The 27,324-nt window shown below is 37.8% G+C and overlaps 1 protein-coding gene across 1 annotated transcript; it reads right to left on the bottom strand.

Moving 5' to 3' along the window:
- Positions 1 to 2,106: 2,106 nt before the first annotated feature.
- On the bottom strand, positions 2,107 to 27,324 carry SERAC1 (serine active site containing 1). The gene is made up of 16 exons (XM_009319117.1): positions 27,234 to 27,324; positions 25,828 to 25,864; positions 25,374 to 25,510; positions 24,191 to 24,280; positions 23,137 to 23,268; positions 20,971 to 21,092; positions 18,796 to 18,924; positions 17,267 to 17,380; positions 15,455 to 15,617; positions 12,478 to 12,628; positions 11,524 to 11,665; positions 10,629 to 10,729; positions 7,769 to 7,866; positions 7,042 to 7,224; positions 6,417 to 6,560; positions 2,107 to 4,459 (listed from the first exon to the last, which is right to left on the bottom strand). The coding sequence occupies exons 1-16, from the start codon at positions 27,322 to 27,324 to the stop codon at positions 4,323 to 4,325; spliced, it is 1,971 nt and encodes a 656-aa protein (XP_009317392.1). The 3' UTR covers positions 2,107 to 4,322.

Below are 27,324 nucleotides of genomic sequence, written 5' to 3'. Positions count from 1 at the left end.
TCTTCGTCCTCCTTCTAAAAAAAATAATACAGTGAATGTTTATGGGCATGTTTCAGTATAAAACATGAAGAGCAGTAAAAAAGAAAGAGTACGTTATATGACCATATCCAGCATTTTCTGCAAAGATAATTAACAGCTCTAGGACAGCTAATTTACATGTTAATGAAAGTGTCAGCGGGAAAGCCAATTAAAGTGGATTTATACAAGTCAAATAAAATCTTATTACTCTCCTTGAATAAGAGAGGTACGTAGCCTTTAGCGTTTTGTCTATGTATGTGGCAAGCTGCCCACTAAAGTACGAATCCCTGCAGCTAGCTGGTTTATACCATCAGCGACAGCACATACTGTTCAATCGCAGCAACTCACGGGAAAGCAACGGACAGCCCAGCTGAAAGGGTTACAGCAAAGAATGAGGAATCTCCCGCCTTGATACATTACCTTCCCCACTGGTGCCCAACACCCCGGGCTAGTGCTTTTTCAGAGGCAGGTGCCTGTAACCTGAGTTCTGGTTTTAATGCTCAGGAGAAGCTAAGCAGGGCCAGACTTGCTCTGCATTTGGGAAACCACCACAGAAAACTCAGACTGCAGGAGGTGGCGATTCTTTCCTTCTCATTCAGGGTTAAGCCTGGCCCCACCACAATGTGAAAAGAGGCTAAGTAACCTGAACCATCCTTAGCTGGCGTCCACAACTAGGGAACCCACAGCACGGCTCTGTCCTCAGCTCTGCTGCCCGTTCTCACTAGGACATTACCAGTGGAAACCAGTGATAGCTATCAGTCTTGAGGGCCCTATAATGGGTGGCAGGGAGCGGCTATCCCGTGACATTTTTCATGTTGTGAATCCAGCACTTGGAAATCTTAAAACTGTTGACACTGGCTGTGAAGCCAGGCATGAATGATTCACCAGATGCAAGTATATAAGCGTCTGTGTGCTTATTTAATGTGAGACTTTGGCAAGAGACTAACGCCACGTGAGCTTGCCCAGGACCCTGTAGTACAGCAACTTTAAGTTGCTGCAGGCACCTTGGTTGTTCAGCTGCATTTGTGTTTGGGGTGGGTAAGCGGTTCTCCTTGGTATAGCAACTGCCCAATTTAGCTTTTTTAGGTGGGTGACCACTGAAACAAACAAAAAGAAAGAGAACCAAACCCAAAGTATTGTTTAGAATTTCCACTCTGACAAAACAACATTTTTGCTTTTTCCTTTTTGTCCAGAATTGACACTTTCTCCAGATGGAAAATTTCTCCTTTCTAGCTAGCTGCTCTGCCTGGCACCATGGAGCACAAATCACAGTGAAAACCAGTTTGCACTACTGTACTCACAGCAATTAAAAACTTCATGACTGTTGCTACTAGAAATACCAATACAGTTACACAAGAGTGCTGAACAACAAGTGCAGGAGGATTGACAAATTCCTATCAGCCCTCCCTTCCTGTCTTACTATTTCAGTCTCGGATGCCACACTGCAGACGAAATACCATCTTCTCAGACAATTCACACATACCTGCTAGCCACATCTGCAGCTGGGTTCCCAGCTAGATGGGATTAAGGGCATAGTTTGAGACCTAAGAATGTACGTAAAGGCACCATTCTGAATTAATGTGACACCAGGGAAGCACGAAAGCATACGTTTCTAATGGGAAGCAGACATGAATGCTACGCAACAGACCCTCTGGCCCTCGAACCAATGTCTGTACATGGTTTAGGAGGCACTTCTGCAAAATCCAAAAGCACAACTGAAAAACTGCTGCTGGGCAAAACTGATGACCGGCTGCACCCCCCAGTACTATGCCTCTTGCAGAAGATGAAGGGTAAACATTACATTCATAGAATCATAGAATCATTAAGGTTGGAAAAGTCCTCTAAGATCATCGAGTCCAACCGTCAACCCAACACCACCGTGCCCACTAAACCATGTCCCTAAGCACCTCACATTCTTCCAGCGTGAGACAATCACTAAAAATAATGCAGGTCTTTAGCAAAAGTGAACATGATCCAGAGCATTCACCTTTAATACATTTTGTGGCATGTCTAATACATTTTTAAAAACACATTTCATTACTATATTCCAAAAAAACCCAAACCCAACAATCCCCCCTCAAAATATTAGTTTTAAAAGTTACACATATATACATACAGTTACAAAAAAAGGAGAAAGTTGCCTCAAGAGTTACAGTAACAAAACATAGATGCATTTACTGAGATTAATGTGTAATGTAATTGATCTGAATCCCTGTAAGCCAAAGTCGTCTATTAAAATCAATACAAGATTTGTCACGCTAAACATGCATTCAGTTATATAAGTCTTGTCTATTCACAATGAATTCCACATACCCTCTACTTTGTGATTACAAAGTGTTCTAGTATATTTACACTGTGGTTTAAACTTCAGAATGTAAAAAGGATAAACCTCTTAACGAGTTCTGTTACATTTCCTACCTGAAATACTGCCCTGCAGTGTTCTTACCTACATCTCGGTTAGGGGGAAAAAATGCTCTTTTTGCTAGTGTAGTGCTGTACGTTCTCTGTACTACTCTCGTGAGTTTTACTTTGCAGCTCTAGCAGGTCAAGGCTCAACTTCCAGAAGTGCATTTTCAGATGTAGTGTCCTCCTGGGCTGGAACGCTCTCAAGCGGGAACAGCTGAGGTGGCCTCAGGACCTGGCAGGACTGCAGCGGCCGCCGGCGCCCGCACCAAGCCCATGCAGAACTGCGAAGCGCACCCCACCTCTTTGGTAGCTTTCATAGCCATAACTTTAAGGCCAGTGATATTAGATCCCTCTCACAGAAGTGATGCTAAGAGACGTCTTAAGCCTGTCATCGGTACAGGCCTTATTTAGCAAATGGTCAGCTAGGGCAGTATAGCCTAATCACAGCCTATGTTTGTTTTCAGAGGGGTTGGGGGCGGAAAGAAAGGAAGGAAAGAGACCACAGTTAGACTAGGCTGCTTTTCACTACATTGCAAACTATTTAAGACTTTAAAAAAGTGGCTGAGCACTGCCTTTTTTTTTTCTAAAAATACTTATTTCTCACCAGTACTGTTAAGGTATCCTTAACATAAACATAAACTCAAATAAGACAACACTGCTGTTTTTCTCTGTATCTACACCAATAAATATACTTGGGCTTCAAGAAACCAAAACATCTGGGATCTTCTGCATTTCCAGTGGGACCTTATGATCACCTGAATTTTTTCCTGCTTTACTTTTTCTCTACCTGAGCTCCAAACTCTAAGCATCAGCTTTTTTGTCACGGCCTACATTTGTCTTACTCCACGTGAGCATTTTCAATGCTCTTGTTTAAATCAGCTAAAGAAAGAGTTTCTAAATGAGTAACATGAGCCGGGGATTTGAATGTACCATCTTCTCGGCATGTCCCAAGAGTAAAGCAGAAGAGCTCCGTTCTGTATCTTCCATGTGAACAAGCACAGAAACGCCCTGAGTCTGACCAGATACACACTGCCCTAAAGAAAGCAACCTCACAAGTTGCTAAGAGACAAATGTACAAGAGGGTGAACAATTCTATTGTTTTGTTTTCATTTACACAAACAGATTAAAACAACCACAGTTGTCTATGCAAGACAACCTACCAACCTCTCTCTTTCTCACGCAGAAAACAGATGCCGTATTTGCTGACAAATCTGGGTGGTCTATTAAATGAAAAGGCAAATTACAAAAACTCCTGGAACTGGGCCACTAGCCCAAAACGCTACCTTCATTCACTTGGACAAATTTCTTCAGGTTCCAGTCAGACTACTTGACATGGACAGAAAACCAAAGCTTTGAGGCAGCCACATGCTGCTTCTCCCCTTTGACACAACAAGTAACCACCTCAGTTAATTGTTTCTGATCCTCTCAATAAGACTTTAGTCCCAGGTGTATATTTACCTTAATGAGACCACCTACCTCCAGAGCAAGCTTTTTTTTTTTGCGCTGAAAGAAGATATCCTGGGCACTCTCCACAGTCTAGCTGTTTTGCTCCAGAGGGATATCTGGAGACTAAGTGAAACCTGTCTTCCATCAAATCCCCATCCCCTCCCAGCCAAATTGCTGAAGAATTTACACACATTTTGTTGACAGATCATGGTTACTCTACGCCAACACACATTTTCTTTTTGCCAAGTTTATAGGACTTCAGTTTGTATTTGTTTTGAATATATTTTAGAAATAAGTTGGAGAGGTGTCTAAGTTGGAGATGTACTGAAAATTATTTTAGCAGCAGATACTATTGACATAGCATCTTTGTAGTTCTGCAGATCCCCCGTCAGGGGAAGAACTTACTGTGTTACACCAAATAGAGGAAATAAGCAGCCAAGGCTGGCAAAAACTCAGTCTCCAAGTTCTTGGGCTAAAACATCCTGAATGAACTTCAATGTACGTTGGTATAGGAAAGCATCCTTCTTCTTTGGCTTACAAATATTTAGATGATTAACATCCACTGGAATAAGGTCTCCAATTCCTAACTCTGGGAGAGGAAAAAAAAAAAAAAAGAAAAAAACTACCAAAAAGTTCGTAAGATCACCTAGACTGAAAAGCACATCTTGCATCAGCAATTTCTCTCTCAAAATCAACTTCTCCTGCCTTCAGTTTAACTGTTTTGTATTCACCATTTTTTAATGTGCTAAAAGCATCAATACACACCGTTATAATCAGATAGAGCTACACATTGCTACAAACCCCACACTGGTAAGCCATTAGGTCAGAGTTCTACTATCTTTATTGGGAATGCACAAATGTATGTTTCTCCATACAGACAACTTTGAAGAATCAAAACTTCATTTACCAGCACCTGACTGACAGCGAAGTCCTGACTGAAGTTTAAGCATTGACATGAACAGGGATAGGGCTTAATCCAGGATATTCAGATTCTGATCACCACTAATTGCCCATATTCCTTATAAAATACTTTGATGTGTAGATTAAAAATGGGACTAGAATGAACCTGAAATATGCCACAAATCACTACACGCATTTCCAGAGAAATGAAAAATTTACATTGCTTAATTGTAGAATACAAGTATTCCATTTTCAGCTACTGATTTTGGGGCACACTACAGCATTTATTGTTTCGTGACAGCTATCACTACTAGGGAACTTTCCAGTTAGGATGCTGTGACTGCCACATTCCAGTTTATTACCCATTCACTCAACCTCCTGAGAAATCCTCCATTTTGCTTGGAACTCTGTAACTTTAACCATGTAAAATTACACCAGAGCAGGATGAAGTTTGCTTTCATGTGCCCAAGCATGCATGTAAGAAACAGCGAGTGTACTGCCTGTCAGCCTGGGTTTTGCACAAAAAGAGTGGCGTGCCACTGAACTGTCATGTACTCTCTTGAAAGCTTTCGAGAGCTCACGTGCTGCATTGCGTTGCATCTCTAGAAGAGGAGAAACATGCTACAAAATTAAAAGTGCACAGTGCTTATTTGCGCACTTTGTTATCCAGCCCTCTTTAATTTTATTTAAGAAAAATAAACAAAAAACAAAATAATAAAAAATACAAAATAAACAAAATTCAGCCCTCGCCAATAAAATTGCATCAGCAACATTTTCGCAAACAATTGCTTCTTGAGAAGACATACTGAAAAAATACTGCTAAATACTGACTCAGGAAGACAGGGTTGTATAGTCCACCTTTTTCAGAGCAACTAACCTTGCATCTAACCTAGTGGATTTAGCTGGTGGAAAGCCTGATCTAAAACCCAACAAAGCAATAGTTTCTGTTCAAGGCCTTACAGGTACCTCAGGCAGTGCAGAAGAGGGTTTTGCTCAGGGAAAACCTGAAAATATCAGACTTAAAACAATTCTAAGTTGAATACCCATAAACAAAATAAGAAAAAGAACTGTCTGGTTTTCCCTTCTCCTACAAAAGGCAAAAAGATGGAGGGAACTTTAAGAGGCAAACACTATTGCTTGAGTACCTGAGATATGGAAGATAAAGGATTCTTAACACTGAAAGACAGCTTTGTGACTTTTTCCTTCCATTAGCAGTTTACTAATTTTCTTTCTTATGTTTTAAAGGAGGAAATAGCTCAAATTTGCGGGAGCTTCTGAAACACTATTCAGCCTACCTATACAAGGATAAACAACAGTTACTCATAATTACAAAGGAAAGGACTACAACAATGTAACATTGGACCAGGGTCTACCCTGCTTTTTTCAGTAAGCAAGTGTTACACGCATTTAGAAAAATCAAACCCAACAATTGCTACTCTAAGATATAAATGTAGCTGCCTCTGATCTCAGCAGGGAGACTGTAGTTTAAACTCAGCCAAAAGTTTTTTTAAAAAACCCAAACCCCCACAACATAACAGATGTATTTTTCTAGGTCTTTCTACCAGAGCATTTATAATCCTTCCTCATTATCGATGCTTACGTGAATATATAAAAAATTAATTAAATTAAATGGCTATTTGACTTACTTGCCGATTCCAGAGGCACGACATGCAGTTTTATCATGCTGCCTATGTGTGTTGGTAAGGTTTCTGCAAAACTCAGCACTGAAAATTTCTTATCTTTGGCAAAAGACAGGAAGTCATCATTCAGCTCTTTAAGGGCAGGAGAATCTGAGAAAGAGCAACATAATTTTTGCATTGTTATCTTGAACATAAGATTATAGCATTTGTCTGGCAAGACCGCATTCCTAAAGAGATGTTTTGGAAGAATTAATACACCAGTAAAAGGAGTATCACTTACTTTGTAATCCCTTTTTCCAGCTATCATATGCAACAATTGTTTATCTCTGCATAGCATGGAATTTGTTTGGAAAATAAGAGTCTAAAGTCCAGCACATGTTGAGTTACTACGTTGCTAAATGGCCCAAACTACTCTTCTATAAACTTGTTCTGACTCCCTTTTTTCCCCCCTCGCCTCTGCAATCAAATGAAAGCTACTCAGAGTTACTTACAGTAATTCAACACACAACCCAAAACATAAGGGGGTTTGCTGTTTTTATCCAGCTTTTTCTGACAGCATGATAAAAAGAAAAAGCATCACGAACAGATTAGCATAGATCCCCGCTGTTAAATGGTAGCAAAGTGAGCATACCCTTGCTGAGTTCTTTAACCTCCACAGACGGAAAGAGAAGATATCTGGCATTTATAGAATATTCAGCCAGCTGGGAACCATGGTGAGGTACGCTATAAAATATGATTCCTCTGGTGTTGTTTACAATTTTATCCATTTCTGGATTCTTGGAAGCATCCACCAGCATCTTTTTGACTAGAAGACCTGGCAACAGAAACTAAATTAATGCAGGGATTTAAACCACTGTGAAAATAATGATCGTGCTATATTATCCATGAAACAACTAACCATATTCTTGCCTCAGTTGATTAGTCCTTAGTTTGTCAAATATGTAAGATTAAGTTGAAAAAAACCAAACCAAACCTGAGGAGGCATTAAAATACAATGTCAGTGAATGATGCAGATCCAATTTTGGTTTGCTTTAAGTGTTGCTAATGACATTCACTATATGCCTGATCATGGAGAAAATTTTGCCTCTGGATTCCATTTACATGAATTTCAACTCATTGATTTTGTGTTTTTAAATCAACACAGTAAAACCAAACAGCAATAAAAATCCTTTCAAAATGTATATGCTACTGAATATAATGCATTAAGAAAGTAGAAATCTATTTCCCATTTTTAGGTCTTTGCAAATTTTGTAGATAAACTATTCTGAATAATTGCATTTCAGACTGAATTTGGTTAACAGCTTATTCTGAAATATAACAGCAAAAAATACTTTATACCAAGCAGGCAATGTGCTTACCACCCATGCTATGTGATACCCACACCAGAGGTCTGTCTCCAATCCCAGCAGCTCTGAGCTTGTCAAGAAGCTCATTGCTCCTGTAAGCAATAGACTTCCTGCAAAGAAAAAAAACCACAAGCATGATGAAGCATGATAGGTTAAAAGGCGATGTTAAAACAGAATGAATTTTCAGCGCTGCACATTTATGAAAGTGAATTAGGTACATAAAACATTAATTACTTAATTATTGTTGCTACATTGAAAAATGCCAGAAACTTTTGTAAGGTTGGCTTCACAAGGACAAAAGGAATTGAGCTAAATTCAGTTTCCTGATCTTGCTAGAAAGTTTTATTTTAATTTCACTCACCATTTAATTTCACTCATTTCCTTTAGCTTTAGTTCGACAAATCTCTTTATGGAGTTTTAGATAGTTTCATTTATATATTGTAACAAAATTATGTTTTTTTATGAAAGCATCGTCAATGCATAATGAACTTTATTCCCTGAAACAAGAATATACCTAATGTCTGAAGAAAACGTACTTTGCTAAACAATGCTCAAAATGTGGAGCAATGTACAGGAACTTAATAACTAAGTGCATGATCAACCAATACATTAAAAAAAAAAAAAAATCACAGATAATGTCTCTTATACTTTCCAGACAATAATCTCCAAATGCTTTGTACTGGAGTAGTATAAAAGCACAATAATCTCCACTTTATAAGTGAAGAGACTGAGCTCTGGAAAGGGTGAGCTACATGTTAGAGTTTGAAAATGAATCTGGAACAAACAAAACAAAACCAATGCCAATTCCCAGTCCAAGCTTGAAAGTGCAACATTGTTACTCCTGGCAGCATAACAAGAATCAAACATAGACCCTTAGATAATGAAAACATCAGGATATTGGGGCAACCACTGTGCAAAGTAATTCACTTCATCTCTATTGGTTCTCAGCATTCTCACTAGAAATTGCTCTTATAACACACATGAAAAGGATAATCAAATGTGTCTTTTCAGCTGAACAATAGGCTTTAGGATAGCTGAGAGACATAAAAATTCACTTTTCAATGAGCCTATACACTTAGAGCAATCATAAGGTTGTGATTCTACTGCTACATCTTTGTTACTGCTAGTTAAAAATATCTTTAATATCTTTCATTTTTTATTAACCATATCAAATTATAAAATAATCAAATACTATGCTTGGGTAACCATAAATAGCAGGTAATGTAATTTTCCATTTTGTAATGAAAAAGACATTATCTTAAAATAAATAAAGAAATCTATGTTTATTTCTTTTTCAAATTTTCATCTATTATACTTACTCCAGATGGACACAGGAAAAAAGTTCTCTTAGAATCATAGAATCATTTAGGTTGGAAAAGACCTTTAGGATCATCAAGTCCAACCATAAACCTAGCACTGCCAAGTCCACCACTAAACCATGTCCCTCAGCACCACATCTACACGTCTTTTAAATACCTCCAGGGATGGCGACTCAACCACTTCCCTGGGCAGCCTGGTCCAATGCTTGACAAACCTTTTGGTGAAGAATTTTTTCCTCATGTCCAATCTAAACCTCCCCTGGTGCAACTTGAGGCCGTTTCCTCTTGTCCTATTGCTCGTTACTTGGGAGAAGAGACCGACACCCACCTCGCTACAGCCTCCTTTCAGGTAGTTGTAGAGAGCAATGAGGTCTCCCCTCAGCCTCCTTTTCTCCAGGCTAAACAACCCCAGTTCCCTCAGACGCTCCTCAGAAGACTTGTGCTCTACACCCTTCACCAGCTTCGTTGCCCTTCTTTGGATGCAAAACAAGGTACAAGGTCCCTCTACAAGGTCCAGCCTTCTTTGGACCTTGTAGAGGTAATCACCTACATGTTTTTTACTGTCATTGTTCTGCCTAATTTCAGATTGCCATATTAACAGCCATGTCTTCCTTTTTTCCCCCCCTGCTTACATGCTTTCTTTAATGCAGTAACTGCATTGATCCTTCGTATATCCGTAGGGAGGGGGGAATGAACAAGTACCAAGTTCCCAGCCTATTATACGCATGCTGAATTTTTTTTCTCCCCTACACAAAACATAATCAATTTTCAGATTCTTAACCTGTGAGCAGTCATGCACATGCCTTCACTGAAGTACACAAGTTGAATCTACAGTACTAGTTACATGCTTAAGTATCTGCATAAGTGTTTGAAGGAGTCAGATTAGAATCTGATTTAAAGATCACTGAACTCAATTATTAAGCCTAAAATCCATTCAAGCCAAATAACCTTTACAGGCTCAAAGTGTTTTTATTTTTCAGAAGGATCATGTTTGGAGGTAGCATCTTCCTCTGACCTACCTGGTTCATGGTCAGTAAAAACACAATTCCTCTGACAAGGGCAATTACACTATCTGACCAAACCAGATACAGTTGCTGTATTTTATCTATTGAAGACCTATACGAATCTCTGTCCAGGGATTAACACTTCTTGAACAAAATTATATACTTCATTTTATCGTGAGTATAAAGTCATAGTACAGTGATTTTTTTTGCTGCGCTTATGAAGCATTATTGGGTCATTAAGTTTAAGAAATATTCTCCTTAAGATACAAAATTGATGTTATATTTACATCAACTAATAGCATAATTTAGTGTCTCCCCTAAACATGAAGCAGAACAGACTGTAAGAATTTAAGAAGTTGCCACAAGTAGTTATCCATGAGGCTAAAAAGCTCAAGCATACCATGAATGTACCTAATGTTTTTCCAAACTTGATTTTCAAATGCAACAGGAGAAGTTAAATTCACCGTTTCACACTAGGTGATCCCAAGGATCAGCTTTACAGGTCTCCCTCTTGCCTCCGCTCCAAACTGCAGACAATATATTCGTTACCTGTGAGCCTCAACAGGACATTTTGCTTTCCAGTCACTCAAATGGGTGTCATATTCCACAGATATGATTCTAAGGGCAGGACAGTCTGAAGCCAGCCATGTCTAAATTAAAGAAAAGCAAAACCAAAAGGAGCTTATAATTGAAGTACTTAAACACTTGCAAGCAATTTATCAGCAATGGAGCAAAGATATTACTATGGGGACAATATCAAGCAAGATTTCTGCTCTTCAGTTAATCCCCAAATACATCTTATACCTAGACTATTATTCTTTTATTACATGCTGGCAAACTCTAGCCTGTTCCCCAGCCACAAAGTAGGTAAAGGATGGAGATGGAGTACTCACTCGTGCATTCCTGGCTCCCTCTCCTGGGTGAAACAAGAATTACTAAGATTACCAACAGGACTGCTCAGTTTAACTTTTACAGAGGTACTTTGGTGGTTATACCAATGTGAGTTGCTTGAAGCAGTAATTACTTATTTACCAACAACATTTAAGTAGCAATCTGCAAAAACTGAGGTACTCAGACACCTATGTAAGAAAGGATAGTTAATTTAAAATGTAATTTTATGTACCCTTTTCTCAGCAATAACATCCCATCAAAAAAAAAAAAAAGAGCATGAGGAAAGTAGCCATTGCCTCCTCTTTCACTGGCAGGAGAATGATAGTGAGAGCATTAAATTTAGGGATTTTCCTTTGCAAGAACAACCTGTTCAAAATTTCAGCTTGCTAACAAAAACATAGCAGGAACTTGAAAAGCGCTACTTGTAGAACAGTTTACAGGTCATTTGATTCAAAATAGACAACTGCTAGACAGTGTAATTCTAGATCCTCTGGACAGCTCTCATTAATGAGAAAACAGCAGCCACATGTGAAAAATGTTATTGTCTTTTTACCTTTGGCCAGCACTGACTATAGTCCTGTTCCCCTTCTGAAGCCTTTTTATCCAAATGCCGGTCAATGTCTTGCTGTCGCCAGGTTTTAAATGCTGCTCCCAGAAGACCGTGAACAAAAAGGATGTCTGCTCTGATGGGCTGACTGATACAGGAAAGGGAATTTAAGAGACGCATGGTACATATTCTTTTAGCAAATTAAATTTACACAGAACTTTTAACCTAAGGGAGGCCAAAATGCTATTTTTAACACTATATGTGATTTCTTATCTTATGGACAACGTTTCATGACATTTCATGATATTTCAAAGAGGATACTCAGATCAAGACAAAAAACAGGGATCCACCCAGAAGAGAGAGATATAAATACGACCTCAAGTCGTATTTTTCTATAATGAAAAACACCATTCTCTCCAGCTACTGTTAATGCAGCTTGATAGTTCCAGTTTTATCATCAAATTAGATCTTCACTGTAACCTGACTAACGCCAGTAACGCAGGGAATAGTTGCTACTAAGTGACATACCACGTTGGAGACTGCTTCATTCCAGATACATGCTCACTATTAAAAGAAGCTGAAGCTGTAAATTTATTGCATCTTAGGCCAACATGTGCTGCTGCCAACAGAGTAATTACAAGGCACTGTATCCCAAGACAGCCAGGGCAAAGGTTAAATAGTTGCAATGCATGCAAAGCAATAATTCATCTCATGGTTTGTGTTTGGATTTTTCCATGCAGTACAATAGTACTCCTTTCATGGCTATGGACTGCTCCCATCACTTCTGTTGTTCTCCTATTTGGGAATCTAAACTCAGTCCTCTCAACTCACCAAAGAACAGGAGGAGCAGGTGACATGAGTACAGCAGCACTCTGATGTCAACTCTTCCAAAGTTTTGTACCCGAACAGTATAACAAGTAACTCAAAGTACAGCACATACAATATCTCCTTCTGCTTTACCTGCTACGATATTGTGGATGCAAGACATAAACACCATCTGGATACTTTTCTTTCACTGTGTCCCTGTCTAGATTAGCCAAAGCTCTGGATGCATGAGAAGACTGAATGACATGTGGGGATTTCATTACTTCAGCAAGTACAGAAACCCAACCTACATTGAAAAAATAAAGCCGCAGGTTAACTAATTAGAAACATCATCCAAACAAAAGAATTCAGAAACATCATCCTTCAAAGCATACTTGTGAAAATAGATGTTAAAACTTAACAATGGTAACATCAAAACAAATTATTTCGATCCACTCTCTTTACTGCAGGAAAGCCAATGCTAGATAAGTGGAACCTCCAAAACGCAAAAATCCAGAGTGGTGAGGAGGCAATGTATTTTCCTACTGTTCAGCTTATGATCTGAAGGAGAACTCCTTCTCAGAAGAAATGGAAAGGTCAGTGCAGTTGTCAGAGAGAGAACAGAACTCAAGCCTCTTTTTGCAGGTAAGGTGCAAGAAAGACAAAGAAATGTCCCAGAGAGAAAATGAAGCTTAAAGCATAAGAAAGACATACCACAGGAATAATGGCAGGTGGTAAAATTGATGCTTGCTGTGAGAGTACAACCATTTCTAATTTTAAAATCCAGGGTGTGAAAAACCATTTAAGGAATTAAAATGTTCTCGCTATTCTAAAGATAGATTAATTCCAAGAGAATTAATGAAGGAAACCTTTGAATACATTCCTCAATAACATTAAGTCACAGCTACCTCAAGAAAAAACAGACACTTTATAATACTTTACCTAAGATGTAAATATAGTTTCTTAGCCATGGATGGGGATGGTCATAGACTACTGAAAAATGCAAAGGACTTCCTTTTATACACACACAGACACATATATTTCTTTAAAATCCCGATAAACGTTGTTGCTGCTAGCAAGAGTCGTCTACAAATCACAATTACATTAAAGTCAAGTTCATAAATAAAACCTGGGAAGACTTTGAAGAGAGATTTTCAAATGGATGCTGATTTGAAAAAGAAGAAACAATTTACTTAATGAGCAGTTTCAAAATCATGCACAGTACGTTGTTATTAGGATAGCCAGTACGTTGCTAATTCAAGATAGTTAGTTCACTGAGGAATTAGGAAAAAAAATGAATTGATGTGAGTTTTGTTTCAATGCAAGTACCTTTGAGAACTGTAAAAAAAAATTTTTTTAAAAAAGAATTATATGTTTAAATTACATTTCTAAACAGAATAGGTATTGACCACTGTGCAAGTTCTCCTTAAGAAGAACACTATCTAAAAATCTATTTTCAGTTCTCCAAATACAATGAAAAACTGCCAAGCTAGTCTGCTTAAAACTAGCAAGGTCTCTGGTTTTGCATTTCTCTTAAATGAGCCAAGATGAAGGGTCAAAAATAGTGTTCAGAATCCTTCTGCCCCCAGACACCCCATCATAGCTACTACACAGTGCCTCATTGCTTTTCTTCCTCTTCTGTGCCAGAAGTTTTCGCAAAAGAAAAGAGCCTTAGAGGTTCTTTCTTCTTATGCATCATCCAGCAACAAAAGAGAAGTCTTATCAACTCTTGACCAGCAGTATCCAACTGCTCATCTCTGGAGTCCGGTTCACTGTCTAAAATTCCGTTTGTACCGAGAGCTCTGCCCCAGGGAGCTGCTGACTCTTCTGTTACGATCTCTTCCTCTACATGTATGGTTTTAACAGTCATCACAAGAATGGAAAATGGTGCTAGAGCTCAGATCAAAGGCCTTTGTAGTCCAGCTGTCTTTCTCCAAAAGTGAGCAGTAATGGAAGTTGCGGAACAATAAAAGAATGGAGCAATAAAATGGCAAGTATATAGTCCTGATTCTCCACTATACCCTCTCGGTTTTCTGCAATCAACTTGGCTTCTGTGTGTAGAGGTTTATGGATTTTTCTTTCCATGAATCTGTCTAATCACTTTTTGAAGCTTTGTAAGTCTTCAACAATCACAATGTTTTGTGGCAAGATTTAGTTTGGTCATGCATTGTATAGAAAAAAATATATTTCTTTGTTCTGCCTTTTGATAATTTAATTTACAAGAACCTTTGGTCTTGCATTATGAGAAACAGCAGGTGCCCATTCCCTCTTTACCTTCTCTACGCCAGTGAGGATTTTATAAATCTCCATCATATTCTCCTTCAGTTGCTTTTTTCATACTAAGTGTCTCAGTCTAGTTATTTGTTCTTTCTACCACAGCCATTCCAAATTTTTAATCACCCTCACGGTCTTTGCCTGTGCCTTTGCTACTTCTCCTTTTTGCAACAGGGAGATTAAAAATGCACACTGTGTTTAAGAGGGAGACACCAGCTCGGACGTATACAAGGGCATATTGATATTTTCTATTTTTCTTTTTATTTCTTTCCTAATAAAACATTGGGAATTATTTATTTGGTACAGAACTAGAAGGAATAATTTCATTATGATATTTAGGGGGTATTAAAAAAAGGGGCATCAGAGCAAAGCTTAGCAGAAGTTACTAGCCTAACATGAAACAAGGGAGGGCAGGAAGGCATGTTTCACTTTATTCTAAAAGGTAAGGACTGCAAGCTGGTCTGTTCCTTTACAAGACTAAAACACAATCAATAAAAAAAAAATTAATCTACAAGGTAGATGATCTGTAAGAGTAGGAAACTCAAAAGATTTTTTGCCAGTAATGTCAATCAAACATCAACCAAATCCAAATTTTCACCATCCATCAGACTTGGAGCACCTCTGTAGCACTGACATATATTGACTAGACAGCATACAGGAGTTTTTAATCAACACCATCTAAACTGTCTATATTTTTTGTATTAAAAAAGCCCCACAACAGTAACACCTCCCCACCCCCCAAATATAAAAAACCCACCACTGCCATGGTCCGTTGCATTTTACAAAAGCATTGTATGCTCTGAAAATTTTAGAGTAGAAATCTTGACATTCAGACTGCTTGCACTTGCTTTCCTTTTACCTGCACGTACTATGGATGAATGAAGATGTTCATCCAAAGCCATATTTCCAATAATGCGAATTATGTTCCTTTGTATTTTGGCTGAATCTTTACGTTGCTGGTATATCCTCTGTAGTAGCTGAAGGCCTCCTTTAGCTTCGATTTTATCACAGTGAGAAGAAACCTACCATTACACAGTAAATACAATGGCAATAAGTAGATGTTCTGCAAAAAGTTTTGAGATGCTGTTAATTCACATATTAGGGAATTTTAAGGAGCCGATAATGATGCAGAGCCCTTATTACATAGAAATTCTTATTAATCTAGAATTTATTATGCCATAATTGAAGAGGAAGTAAATATTTTAATATGCTAAATGCATGATTTCTATGGATTGACAACCTGAAAGATGCTAAGTACCATCACTCTACTCTCCTCCACATCTGAGGGAGATAAGATTGCTCTCCACTCGGTGTAATCAAATTTCAACTGAGGTTCAAGAGTCTGAACAGGACAATTGTCTGCATTTGTTAAAGCACTGTCTCAACCAGAGCTACTTGTCTTCCTGTTCACCTAAACTGCAATCATTATAAACCCTTCTCTTTGAGATGCAAAGGTATTTCTACGCTCCAAACAGTACTGCTATCGTTATTGATCTTAAGGGCAACAACAGATTGTAGTCCAAGCAGATGAATATGCACTAATTAGTTGTAGTGTCAACTACTGATATTGGCCAAATGCTTATGACTTGAACATGTCTACAGTGCTTAAAAATGTGTGGTAGTTATGGAATTGCTGATGTCGTCAAGTCTGTGGCTTTCAACAAAGACAGACACACATTTGGAATGAGTACAGTCACAACAGAATATAACAAATTCTAGACTAAGTCAGAATTTCTATGTATATGGAAGATGTGAAAGGAATACTGGCAAACTGCACTTTATCCATCCCTACTACTGATAACAATTTGGTATTCTCAACGCTGTTTCTCAGTGTTCTAGGCTTCTGAACAATTAAGTGCACACTGAAGAGTGCAGCAATAGGAATCAAGAAGAATCATTGTTACACAAAATCTTCCACACTCTTCATCTGTGTCTGCAAAGAACAGACTGGTCCTGGGAATGCACTGTATCAGTTGCATGCTGTGCAATATCCTGCCCAAAGACAGTGACCCTTAAAGAAGGGACCTTTGTGAAGAGCCAAGGTTTGCATTCTGTTCTGGCTTCTGATTAGAGCGGATTCATGAGGCTACTTTGCTTTCTGGAAACCTGGCACTAGAGTTAGATTAAGAGCCATAAGAAGAGACCGTTTGTAAGCGTTCTGAACTGATGTACACCAACTCACACAAATCCATACACACTTTGCACTGAGAATTTCACATCATCAGTATCTTGCTTACTGAGAAGCTGTAGAGTGGAAACACTGTTTTCCTCATGAAATCTATCTCCAATGACTTTGAGTGCCAGTGGGAGGTAGCCCTACCCAGAATAGGCTTGTTAAAGCCATCTGGACTTCAGGCATTCTCTCCTGCTTTTCTGTGTCAGAGCTGCCCTTTTACTTCTTGAAAGATATATACAGGTATACTACAGGGGAATTTATATAGGCTAATTAGAAACAATTAGTAACAGAACTTACATACACTTCCCATAAGAAAAAATGACTTTGTTATGCCGCCTTCCAATTCACATCAGTCTCAGTTGTCTGAGCATCCTTACAGAAGGGGTGAGGGGTAGGAGACAAGGAAATGGCTACTCCTTCCCAATATATGAGAAAGCATTAGAAAGGAATGTTTATAAATACAACTTTTCAGTTATAGTTTAAAGGACAAGTTACCTTAGAATGCTGTACTAAAGCTTGCAAGCAAAAGAGTTCCACTGTCTCTGAAGGGATTTTACTCAATGTCTCACAATATGGAAGTCCATTTCCTCCAAAACACCATAAGCCTCCCTGAAATGAGAATCTGTAAAATTATACCACATTCCAAATAGCTATATAAAATAAGCATTTCTAATCTAAAATGTTAAGCATGTAATGATCTATCAAAATTGCTATAAAAAGTGCACAGCATGCATGCATTTTTCAAGATTACAAATTACACAACAGTACACCATAAAAATATCTACTATTTTTAACTGAAAATATTAAATAGATTTTCAGTCAGTAGTCTCCATAGTCTATTAACTTCAAAACATCTGTTAAAGGCAGAAAATGTAGGATTTTCATTTTCATTTTTATTTTCATTTCATTCAGAAGACTGAATGTCTTCTTTTAAGATCATTTGCTTAAGCATAAAAAAAAGCAAGAATCAGACTGCATCTAGACTTCCATAGTTGCAAAAATGTGAAGAGGAGGAAAAAAGGTCTTCAGCACTTAGCATAGTCTCCGAAGACCAGTCCCTCTCAATCATGCAGTAGGAAGACCAGCAAAACCTCAATAAAGAACAGTTTTCTAGAACAGCGTGATTATCAAAATGCATCCATGTGTGGTGTCCTACCAAAGCTCCCTTTGTAGCAAGAGCTCTGGCTGTGAAAACAATAAAGGAGTCACAGTGTAAAAATATAACACATAACTGTGTCATAGGAAAGAGTTATTGCACTCTGAAATCTCTAAATAAAGCCTGCCAGGCATCATTATTAAAATATGAGTAATTTTTATTATTATTTTTTGTAAAATACAATAATCACCAATTTAAAAAGCCACAACTTTTTAACAAAAAAAATAAAATGCACAAGAGGTAGTGGATGACACTGGCATTACAATTATTATTTTTAAGCAATAACTGCACTTTAAACGACGTTCCTAAAGCCACTTAGGAAGTTGTTGGACAGAGTTGAAGAATTCCTAGTTTCCAGGCCCAAACAGACCACTAGACTATTCCAATTCCGGTTTTGGCACCAGTAACCTGTTACAGGGAGGCACTTCCATGTGATATAACAGAGTTTACTATTTAAGGTGTGCTAACAACTTACCAGTTTGCTAGTAAGACTTAACAGAGGTTTAATCATCTCAGCAGTGAAAGAACAGTCAAACAACGGTAAGACGAAATGCGAAAAAATCATTTTATGAGCACTGCAAGGGGAAGGAAATGTTCTGGACAAAATGTTGAAATATCTGCTTTATAGGAAGGCTTGTAAGTAAAGATAAAATCTTTCTCTAGACCAACTAGTACAGCTGGGAAAGATAAATAAGCTTTCAAGCAGACAGACTGTATGTAGAAGAGATTTTACTTATGTTGTAGGGTCACAAAGTCTCTGTATTTCTCTTCCCCTTATAATGCTCAAAAATATGGAAATAGGTTTGTATCTTTGAGCTCTGCAGGAACAAAGAATCCAAATAGTTCTATTCTGCAGGTGGGAACTCACCCTTTGTGCAGCAAGAGTCTGACTACTTTCACGTAAAGCAAGAGATGTGAAGTACTGGACGCATGGATCAAGCCCAGTCTGAGGTAAAGATACTAACAACAAGCGAAGTTCATCTTCTATGGCATAATCCTGTGAGAAGTAAGCACAAATAGCTTTTAGTTCTGTTCAAAGCATGAAGCAAAACACAGAGAAAAGAAAGATCTGAAATAATGGAATCAGCCACATTAATAAGGCCATAAAATACGAACCCTGGACTTGAGTGCTCTGCAATTTCAGTTTAATAGTTACACCTGTAAAGACTTTGGAAACTGATAATTCTAAAACCACCAACTGAGTGATGAAAAGTAAGCTTTGAACTTCACACTTTGGTATCCTTATTCTAATAGGTCCAGAAGGGCAAAAGAAAAAACAGTTCCTCTTGACAGGAAGCTTAAAAGTTCACCCTTAACTACACAGCAATTTTGGTGCTGCTCTGTTAAAATGAATGTATAAATTACTAATAAAAAATACAGACAACATTTCTTTTAATATTTTATCTTCAAAATATTCATATATATGTTCATTTAATAATGCAGGGTAGGTGACAGAAAAACAGATTCAACAAAGTAATTTTATTTGCCCAGTCATAGAACTTGCAGTTACTCTAATCCTTGCTACAATCAGAGATGCAGACATATCTGATGTGCAGAGCAACACTTGCTGCCACAATGATTTGCTTCAACTTCCTAAGCAGCAGATTGGGAACTCTTAGCTTCAATCACCTCGCAATCATACTGCTGTAAAAATAAAGTATATACAGAACCATATACTAGTATAACCTACTACTTCAGGCCTGACAGGTACAGATCCACTATCACGTAATGTTACAAAGATAAGAAAGCAAGAACTGAGAATATCGCTACCAATCAAAGCTGGTTTTCAGAGTTTTGTTGGCTAAGATGTACAGGTATTCTCCGTCAGGGACCTTTGCCAGCTTTCATTCTATTAGCATTACAAAAGACCTCCTATATTATGCTTTGTGTGCCAATTCTGTTTATGGAAGAAGCTGATATGATGACATGATTGATCAAACCATCATATAGATATACTTACTAATTGACAGAAAAACAAAACAAGGTCAGATCTATCCAATACGGATTTGTTGGTACCCAAAAGCTGGCAATGAAGAGGTGGGCCTACAGCAGGGCTAGGCATAAAGAAAACAAGGCTGGTAGATCTTATTGCAAGTAAAGAGAATGGGGAAGAGCCACGTCTCAACCTCAGAACCTCAGGAGGCATTTGGGAATTTAAGACAGATTACTTAAAGCTGTTCCAGATGTTACATATTTGCTCATCTGATTAATTCTCAGTTACTGTATTGAGGTACAATGCATTTCAGCAGCTAAAATCATACTTACTGAATTTTCTGTTGGAATACTATTCAATTAAATCTAACGAGTACTGTGATAATTGAAGTTAAATAAAACTTAGTTATTAGAATAACACTAAAGCTCATCTCCAAACACTTTCTGTAACTTCTGAAGTCACACATAAGTAGATTAAGATGTCAAAAGGAGAAGACAGCAGAATTTTTGGTGAAAGGCAGTATGTCTGCATTAGTGATTCAATGTGCTGGAGGAATTTTTCCAGGCAGCAAACCTCCATTGCATCTGCACTTGGGAGTCACATGGTGCACCTAAAATGGTTTCCCTACTTACATAATCAAGGTTAAAGCTGCATGCCAGAACTCTATCTAGAGCACCACACTAGCAGTGAGGATGAAAAGTCCTCCAGGAGTGCTCTCTGTGCATAGGATTCTGTCAGTATCAACAAGGCAATCTAGGATGACTTAATATAAGACTGCTTTACATTGCCTATTAGGTACAGACAGGCAGTGTGTGCATCAGACTGGTAACTGGCTCAAACTTCACTGCTAGTAAGTGTGTAATGTGGGCATACAGTCTGAGAACAGTAATTGATCAAACCCGCATCCTTACTCCTTTCCATCATGCCTTCACTAATGCAGATATACCCCAGGGGTATATCACTGTATTATAGTTTTGTACTTGGGTTTTGATTTTACTACTCGTTAGTTACTTTAGAAGAACTCCACTTTAGTATAGTTACATATAACAAAGAAAGCACTAAAAACAAAGCAAGCAAAAGTCATCTAACACCTACTTTTCATTTACTTACACTCTTTATTTTTGGCAATGGTGGCGGAGGCAGGAAAAAGCGAAGGTCGATATCTTTGGATCGAGCCAAACCTATAGCAGTCCTTTGATCACAGGTTTGGGCAACTGTACCATACTGATAATCTGTAGTACAAGAACTTCAGTGTTAGGGTTGAAACTAACCTTAAATATTTCATTTGGTTTTAAACGTAGTTTCTGATCTACTTTGTTAATATACTTGAAAACAGAACCGCCTCTCTGCAATCTACATAAATAAGCTCTGATTTTGTAATCACAAATTCCAAAAGACAAATATTGCAGTTGTTAGACCAGCACTACACTGAACTGAAGACTCCTGGGCACTAATTGTTCGTTATAGACCAGTTTGATAAAGGTCCTCAGATATAAGTTGAACACAAGCAAAAGCAAACATTCAGTATTGCCACTGTGAAAGGATTACAAGGACTACAAACCCAAGCTTATTCCCCTGGGCTTGAGTTAAAATTTGAAAGGCATATGCATGTTTTTTTCTGCATACAGTATTAAAAACCAGAGCCTTAAATCCAAATGCTGCCAAGACACAGACATCTAATTTTAAATGATACAAAAGCTATGTTTCAATAAAATTGTTAAAGTCACAAAATCAGGTGACCTCAGAAAAGGCAAGATAGCACCAAAGCACAGTTTTAAGTAGCCCTTCCTTACTGAAGATACAAGACAAGACTTTCAGATACCCTACTGAAGGGAAACCAGACTTAAACAGTAACTACTGTTCCTTTCCAAAACCTACCTGTTTTATGCTGGAGAAATGGAAAATTACATACTGAAATTAAGTGGCAAACTGAAGGAAAAGAAAATATAAGGTGGATCAATACTTATTCTATAAAAATTAGTTTCTATCCTTGTTACCGTTATACAATTCTACAACAAAACTGACAAGCCATCTAAAATACTTTTCACAAACAGTCACAGATCGACCATCTTTTTTCTTTGGTGCAGATCACTTACAGCTGCAAATTGAAGTCACTGAAGCAGTGCTTTGGACAAGCAGAATACTGTATTTATGATAACAGGTATGCTGAACAATTTGGTCCTGGCTGTGAAAAGTTAGCACATGTTTTCAGTCTTCCTTGGACTCAGTTTTGGAATATCAGGTTAAAAAAAAAATCCATTTCCCTCATAAGGTAGTTGGCAAGAATAATCAGTGTTTGCAAAACATCCAAATACTACAGCAATGAGCACTACAGAGAAAAGGAGATAACTAAAAGCAACTAGATTCCCAGGTACTGGCCATCTTGTGCACTGAGATCACCTGCTAACAGTATTCTCCTACGAACACGAGATGGTTATAATAAATTAGTACACATAGCTTCAGTTTTGGTACAGCCTAGCTTTCAAAAAGCTGTGTTTGAAAACATTTGATGTAAACTGCTTGGGGTGATTAATTAGAATTTTATAGAGGCAATCTGAAACGAGATAAATCCCATGGTGTGGAGTTGCACTGGAAGAGTGAAAGGTCCTCAACTGACTGGATTACCAGAATAATGAGTCAAGATTAGAGTGTCACCTAGTTTATACGGACTAGTGATGGAGGGAGGAGGAGGACACACATATACACCCCACTCCCCCTTTACTTGGGGTTTCAAGGATATTCACTGCTAGAGGAACAGGGAGGACTTATTACTACCAAATAATAATAACTAGGATGGAAAATGACTTACACTAATGCTTGCACATACAAGTCCTCTACCTCTAGTTTGTCATTACTACCTATTAGCTCCTAACCAATTTTTATTAACTGAACCATAGTCTTAAACCCACTCCCCTACAGAGCCTTATAAAAATCACTGCCAGAACTAGCGACCTTATTAGCAGTTCCAACAGAAAAACTAAGGAACTAATGAACATGAACTGCAGTGTACTCTCCCACACCACGGCAGTGGCTGCGATGCTCTGGTGGGGAAACAGAGAGAGGCCTGCACTGCAGATACACACTCTGTATCAGAGTATTTGGAAAGAAGAATTACTTGAAATGTAAATAAACCCCCCACATTTTAGACCAAATTTCAGAGCGTATTTACACTCCTTGCAGCTACTAGCCTTTTTTATGTTGGTAGCAGACTTGCAACAGCTAACTGAGACTTTGTCACATTTCTGGGATGAATAAGGCTACATCAGCATACATTACCATGCCAGTAACTGTTGTTTGCTAGGTCTTGTACAGCCTGCAGTCGGACCTCTTTGTCTTCTGACTGACTTCTCTTTAAGAGGAGCCACAAGGCACATTCATGATCTTCTCCATCAAATGTACTGAATTGTTCTTTTACCAGAAAACAAATAAAAGCCAAGTTATTATTAATGAGCATTTTAACAGTCACATTTCTATTCACTGAGTTTAAAAAAAATTCTTTTAATATTTGAATATTAGTTGTTAACAGTAATTTAGAGTGTGATGTTTTAATATTGAATTACTACAATAAACAATGACAGAACGGCAGTAGTAAAATGTTAATCCTTAAATTAACAGGATGGTTTTTATTTGTTTTAGTGGCACAAAGTTGATATCTCCTGTATATGTTACACACACACACCCCTGGCTGGCACTTACCAACCAGAATTGCCAGCTTCCAGCAGGAGCTGGAAATGATTAGCAACTCTTGAGGTTCTGACCTTGAACAATTAATTTCATTTCATATGTACCACAGTGGAGGTACATATTGTTATAATCATTTAACAGATAGTTAAATGAGAACAGATAGTATGCCTCAGGAGCACAGTTTTTATATAAATTGAAATTCTTATTTTGAATTACTCTAAAAAGCAGCGAAACACTATTACAAAAAGACCACGCTGCTTTCAGTTAATATTGGCAATTCTGATGAAAGCATAACATACTTTTCTAAAATGAAATTTTGAAAGAATTTTGTCCCCCAAACACCTTTTGTACACAAAACTGGTATCTTAAACTTCAAATCTCTTCTGACACAGGGGGAAAAAAAAAAAAATCTCAAATCTCTTCTTAACCATCACTTTCATTTACTTTAAGAAAAGGAATGGTTTTAATACATAGAAAAGATACTCCTATTCTGTATTAATACTGAAAATTATAGTAATATTACCACCGTTTCAACGACAAAAGAACATGTTAAGCTTGTAAGAAAAATTATTTTGCTTTCTAAAAGGCTTATGTTTTACTATTCAAAAATAGTAATCATAGATAAATCCATGCTTTCAATACCTACCATTAAAAGGTCTCCGGAAAATTTTAGCTTCTGTTTCTAGAATTTTCCTCACAGCTTTATGGATTTCGTTTCTGGCTCGGTATGTGATCCCTATGAGAGTTTTTTTAGATTACTGGAAGTCTGAAAGACAGCTCTATTACATTATTTTTCATATATATATACGTATGTATATACACAAAGGCAAATGGCAATTAAGGTCTTGCACCCGAGAAAACATAATCCAGGAGTGCAGCACAGGCTGGGATCTACCCGGCTGGGGAGCAGCTCTGTGGAAAGGGACCTGGGGGTCCTGGTGGACAAGCTCAGTATGAGTGAACAGTGTGCTGCTGCAAAGAAAGCCAAAAGGAGGCTGGGTTGCATCAACAAGGGCATCACCAGCAGAGATAAAGAAGTCATTATCCCACTCTACTCGACACTTGTCAGGCCACACCTGGAATATTGTGTTCAGTTTTGGTCCCCGCTATGCGAAAAAGATGTGGACAGGCTGGAGAGAGTCCAGAGAAAGAACACAAGGATGATCAAAGGACCGGGAAGCCTGCCATATGAGGAAAGGCTGAGAGAACCGGGTTTGTTCAGCCTTGAGAAAAGAAGGCTTAGGGCAGACCTTATCACCATGTTCTAGTATTTAAAGGGTGGCTACAAAGAAGATGGAGACCCCCTTTTTACAAGTAGTCACATGGAAAAGACAAGGGGTAGTGGGTACAAATGACTCCTGGGAAGATACCAATTGGACACAAGAAGAAAATTTTTCACAATGAGAACAATCAGCCATTGGAATAATCTCCCCAGGGCAGTGGTGGATTCCCCAACATTGGACACTTTTACGATTTGGCTAGACAGGGTGCTGGGCCATCTTGTCTAGACCGTGCTTTTGCTAAGAAAGGTTGGACCAGATGATCCTTGAGGTCCCTTCCAACCTGGTATTCTATGATATATACATGAAATATATATACACACACACACATACATAGACAGAATTGTCTCATATATAGAGAACTATATGTATAGAACTACCTTAAAAAAAACAGCCACCAGCTTAAAATAAATTTGGTGACATTGTGAAGAATATTATTTTTGTAACAGATCTCAGGAAGTATATCTTTCCTTATGTAAGGGTGACTTCCAGAAACATTCTGTTCTCTTAAAATTCTATTTTTAGAATCCAAATAATTATGCATCTTACCTTGATAGTCACTTGGATTTAGAGAAGTTGTACGTACATATACGTAGGATTTAAGTTTTTCTTGATGTATAGCTTGAGTATCGATTTGCAGTAACTTCTTTAAGGACAGGACTTCATATGTAATGAATACAAAACCTCTTTAAATAAAAGAAAACTGCATATGAATATTAATTAAAAAAATTATGATAGCAAAAATACGTTAACAATCATTTTGGTATCAATCATCCAGATTTTACCAAATATATAATAGTCTGCAGATTATTTTGATGTAGCAAAGTAGAGAAAAGACTCTAAAATACTTAAAAGAGGTAATAACTATCAGAAAATACACTTCAAAACTGTATTCTACCATGTTTTCAGGTCCCCTAGTATTGTCACATTTTTTGAAAGATACATGAATTAATATTTTAACTGTATACATAAGTTACGTATATGCTTGTCAGTTACAACTTACCCTAGTATAAGCGATCCAGTTACCTTTGCAATTTTTCCTTGAAAAAATGAAAAATGCATGTCAAACAAAGTTGTGTGCATCACCTCAATATAAACACAACATCTGATTACCAGACGGTAAGAATTTCAGCCATTAAGAGTAAGCTTTTTTAAATTTTTCTATTGCTCTCTGGCTTTCAGGAAATCATTACCTAAATTTACAAACAGAGAAAACATTACTTGATTAGAACTTCCAGCTCTCCTAAGCAAGATGATAAAACATGTATCCTGCCAGCGCTATTTACTTTGAGTATTGCTACCTATCAATTACACTCATTGCTCAGCTGCAGGAATCAACAGTAAACTTTCTCTGCCTGCATCACTAGCATTCATTTGGAACTCCAGATCATTTTAAGGAGTTAACTTTTTCTTACACAGCGTGCATATTTCTTCAATGTATATGAATACATACAGGACTACGTATGTTCTTTGAAAAGTCCTGCAGAAACTCCCTAAGAAAAAATATTTTCAAAATAATTCCATTGAGTCTAATTTATAAAGCAAATAGCTGAATAAATACATGCCACTTGCAATAATTTCTCTTCTGAGTCTAAGGACTCCTGTCAGATTTGAGCTATTTTTTCTGGACAAAGTTGAGCTGATTATCTGGATGTAAGGATCTCAACACAGAGAAACTCTAGTATTACCAGTAGCAGCAAACCCAATGGAACACATCTCACCTATCATGAATAATTCCTTTTCCTCAGCATGAATTGGGAGATTTGCCCCACAACCACCGCCACCAGGTTCTGTCTTTGCGAGACCATAAGAATTTTGGCATGCAGAGAAGGGGCAGCTACATGTTGAAGAAATAACTGACAGAGAAGGTTGAAAAGGCAAAAAAATGCAATGCTTCCTGTAGAGCAGAAGAGGAAATATCCTATCGTTTAATGCTCAAAAATAAACTTCGGAATCATAAGAATTGTCATTCTATACAGAAGGCACCAAAGAAAGCAGAGACTAAGCAGGGAAGACTGCAGAACTAATATCAGTAAATAAGGAGGAAGAAACAATAGAAACACTTTATTCAAATTTTATGCATGTAATTGTTTCATGGCTCTAGAGGTTAAAAAAAAAATCAGATACAAAACGGAGTTTAAGATAGTTTAATGAGATTGCATCTGGGGGGGGACGGGACACCCTCATCTCGTGCTCTAATCCCAGATAATCTGCTGGTGTCATTTTACATATCGCTATGCAAAGCAAAGTCAGAAGCAGATATCCACTTTAGGCAAATAAAAGCTTTTGATCACAAAGTATTCAGGGATTTAGATCTTTTGTATCATTTAATTATGGATGGCGTCATACCAACACAGATTTTTCCTTTTTATTAACACCTCAGATTAATACATATAGAACTGTACTTACTGATATCATTCCATGGCAGGTGTGTTTTTGTGGCTGGACCAGAAGTTCCTATTTGTCTATAGCAAAATATACAGTAAGCGGCCACTGACAT

The sequence above is a fragment of the Pygoscelis adeliae genome, unplaced genomic scaffold (genome assembly GCF_000699105.1).
Source record: "Pygoscelis adeliae isolate BGI_AS28 unplaced genomic scaffold, ASM69910v1 Scaffold172, whole genome shotgun sequence".
Lineage (NCBI taxonomy): Eukaryota > Metazoa > Chordata > Aves > Sphenisciformes > Spheniscidae > Pygoscelis > Pygoscelis adeliae.
Note: the sequence above shows the minus strand (reverse complement) of the source record. Positions and strands in the feature narration are given on the sequence as shown.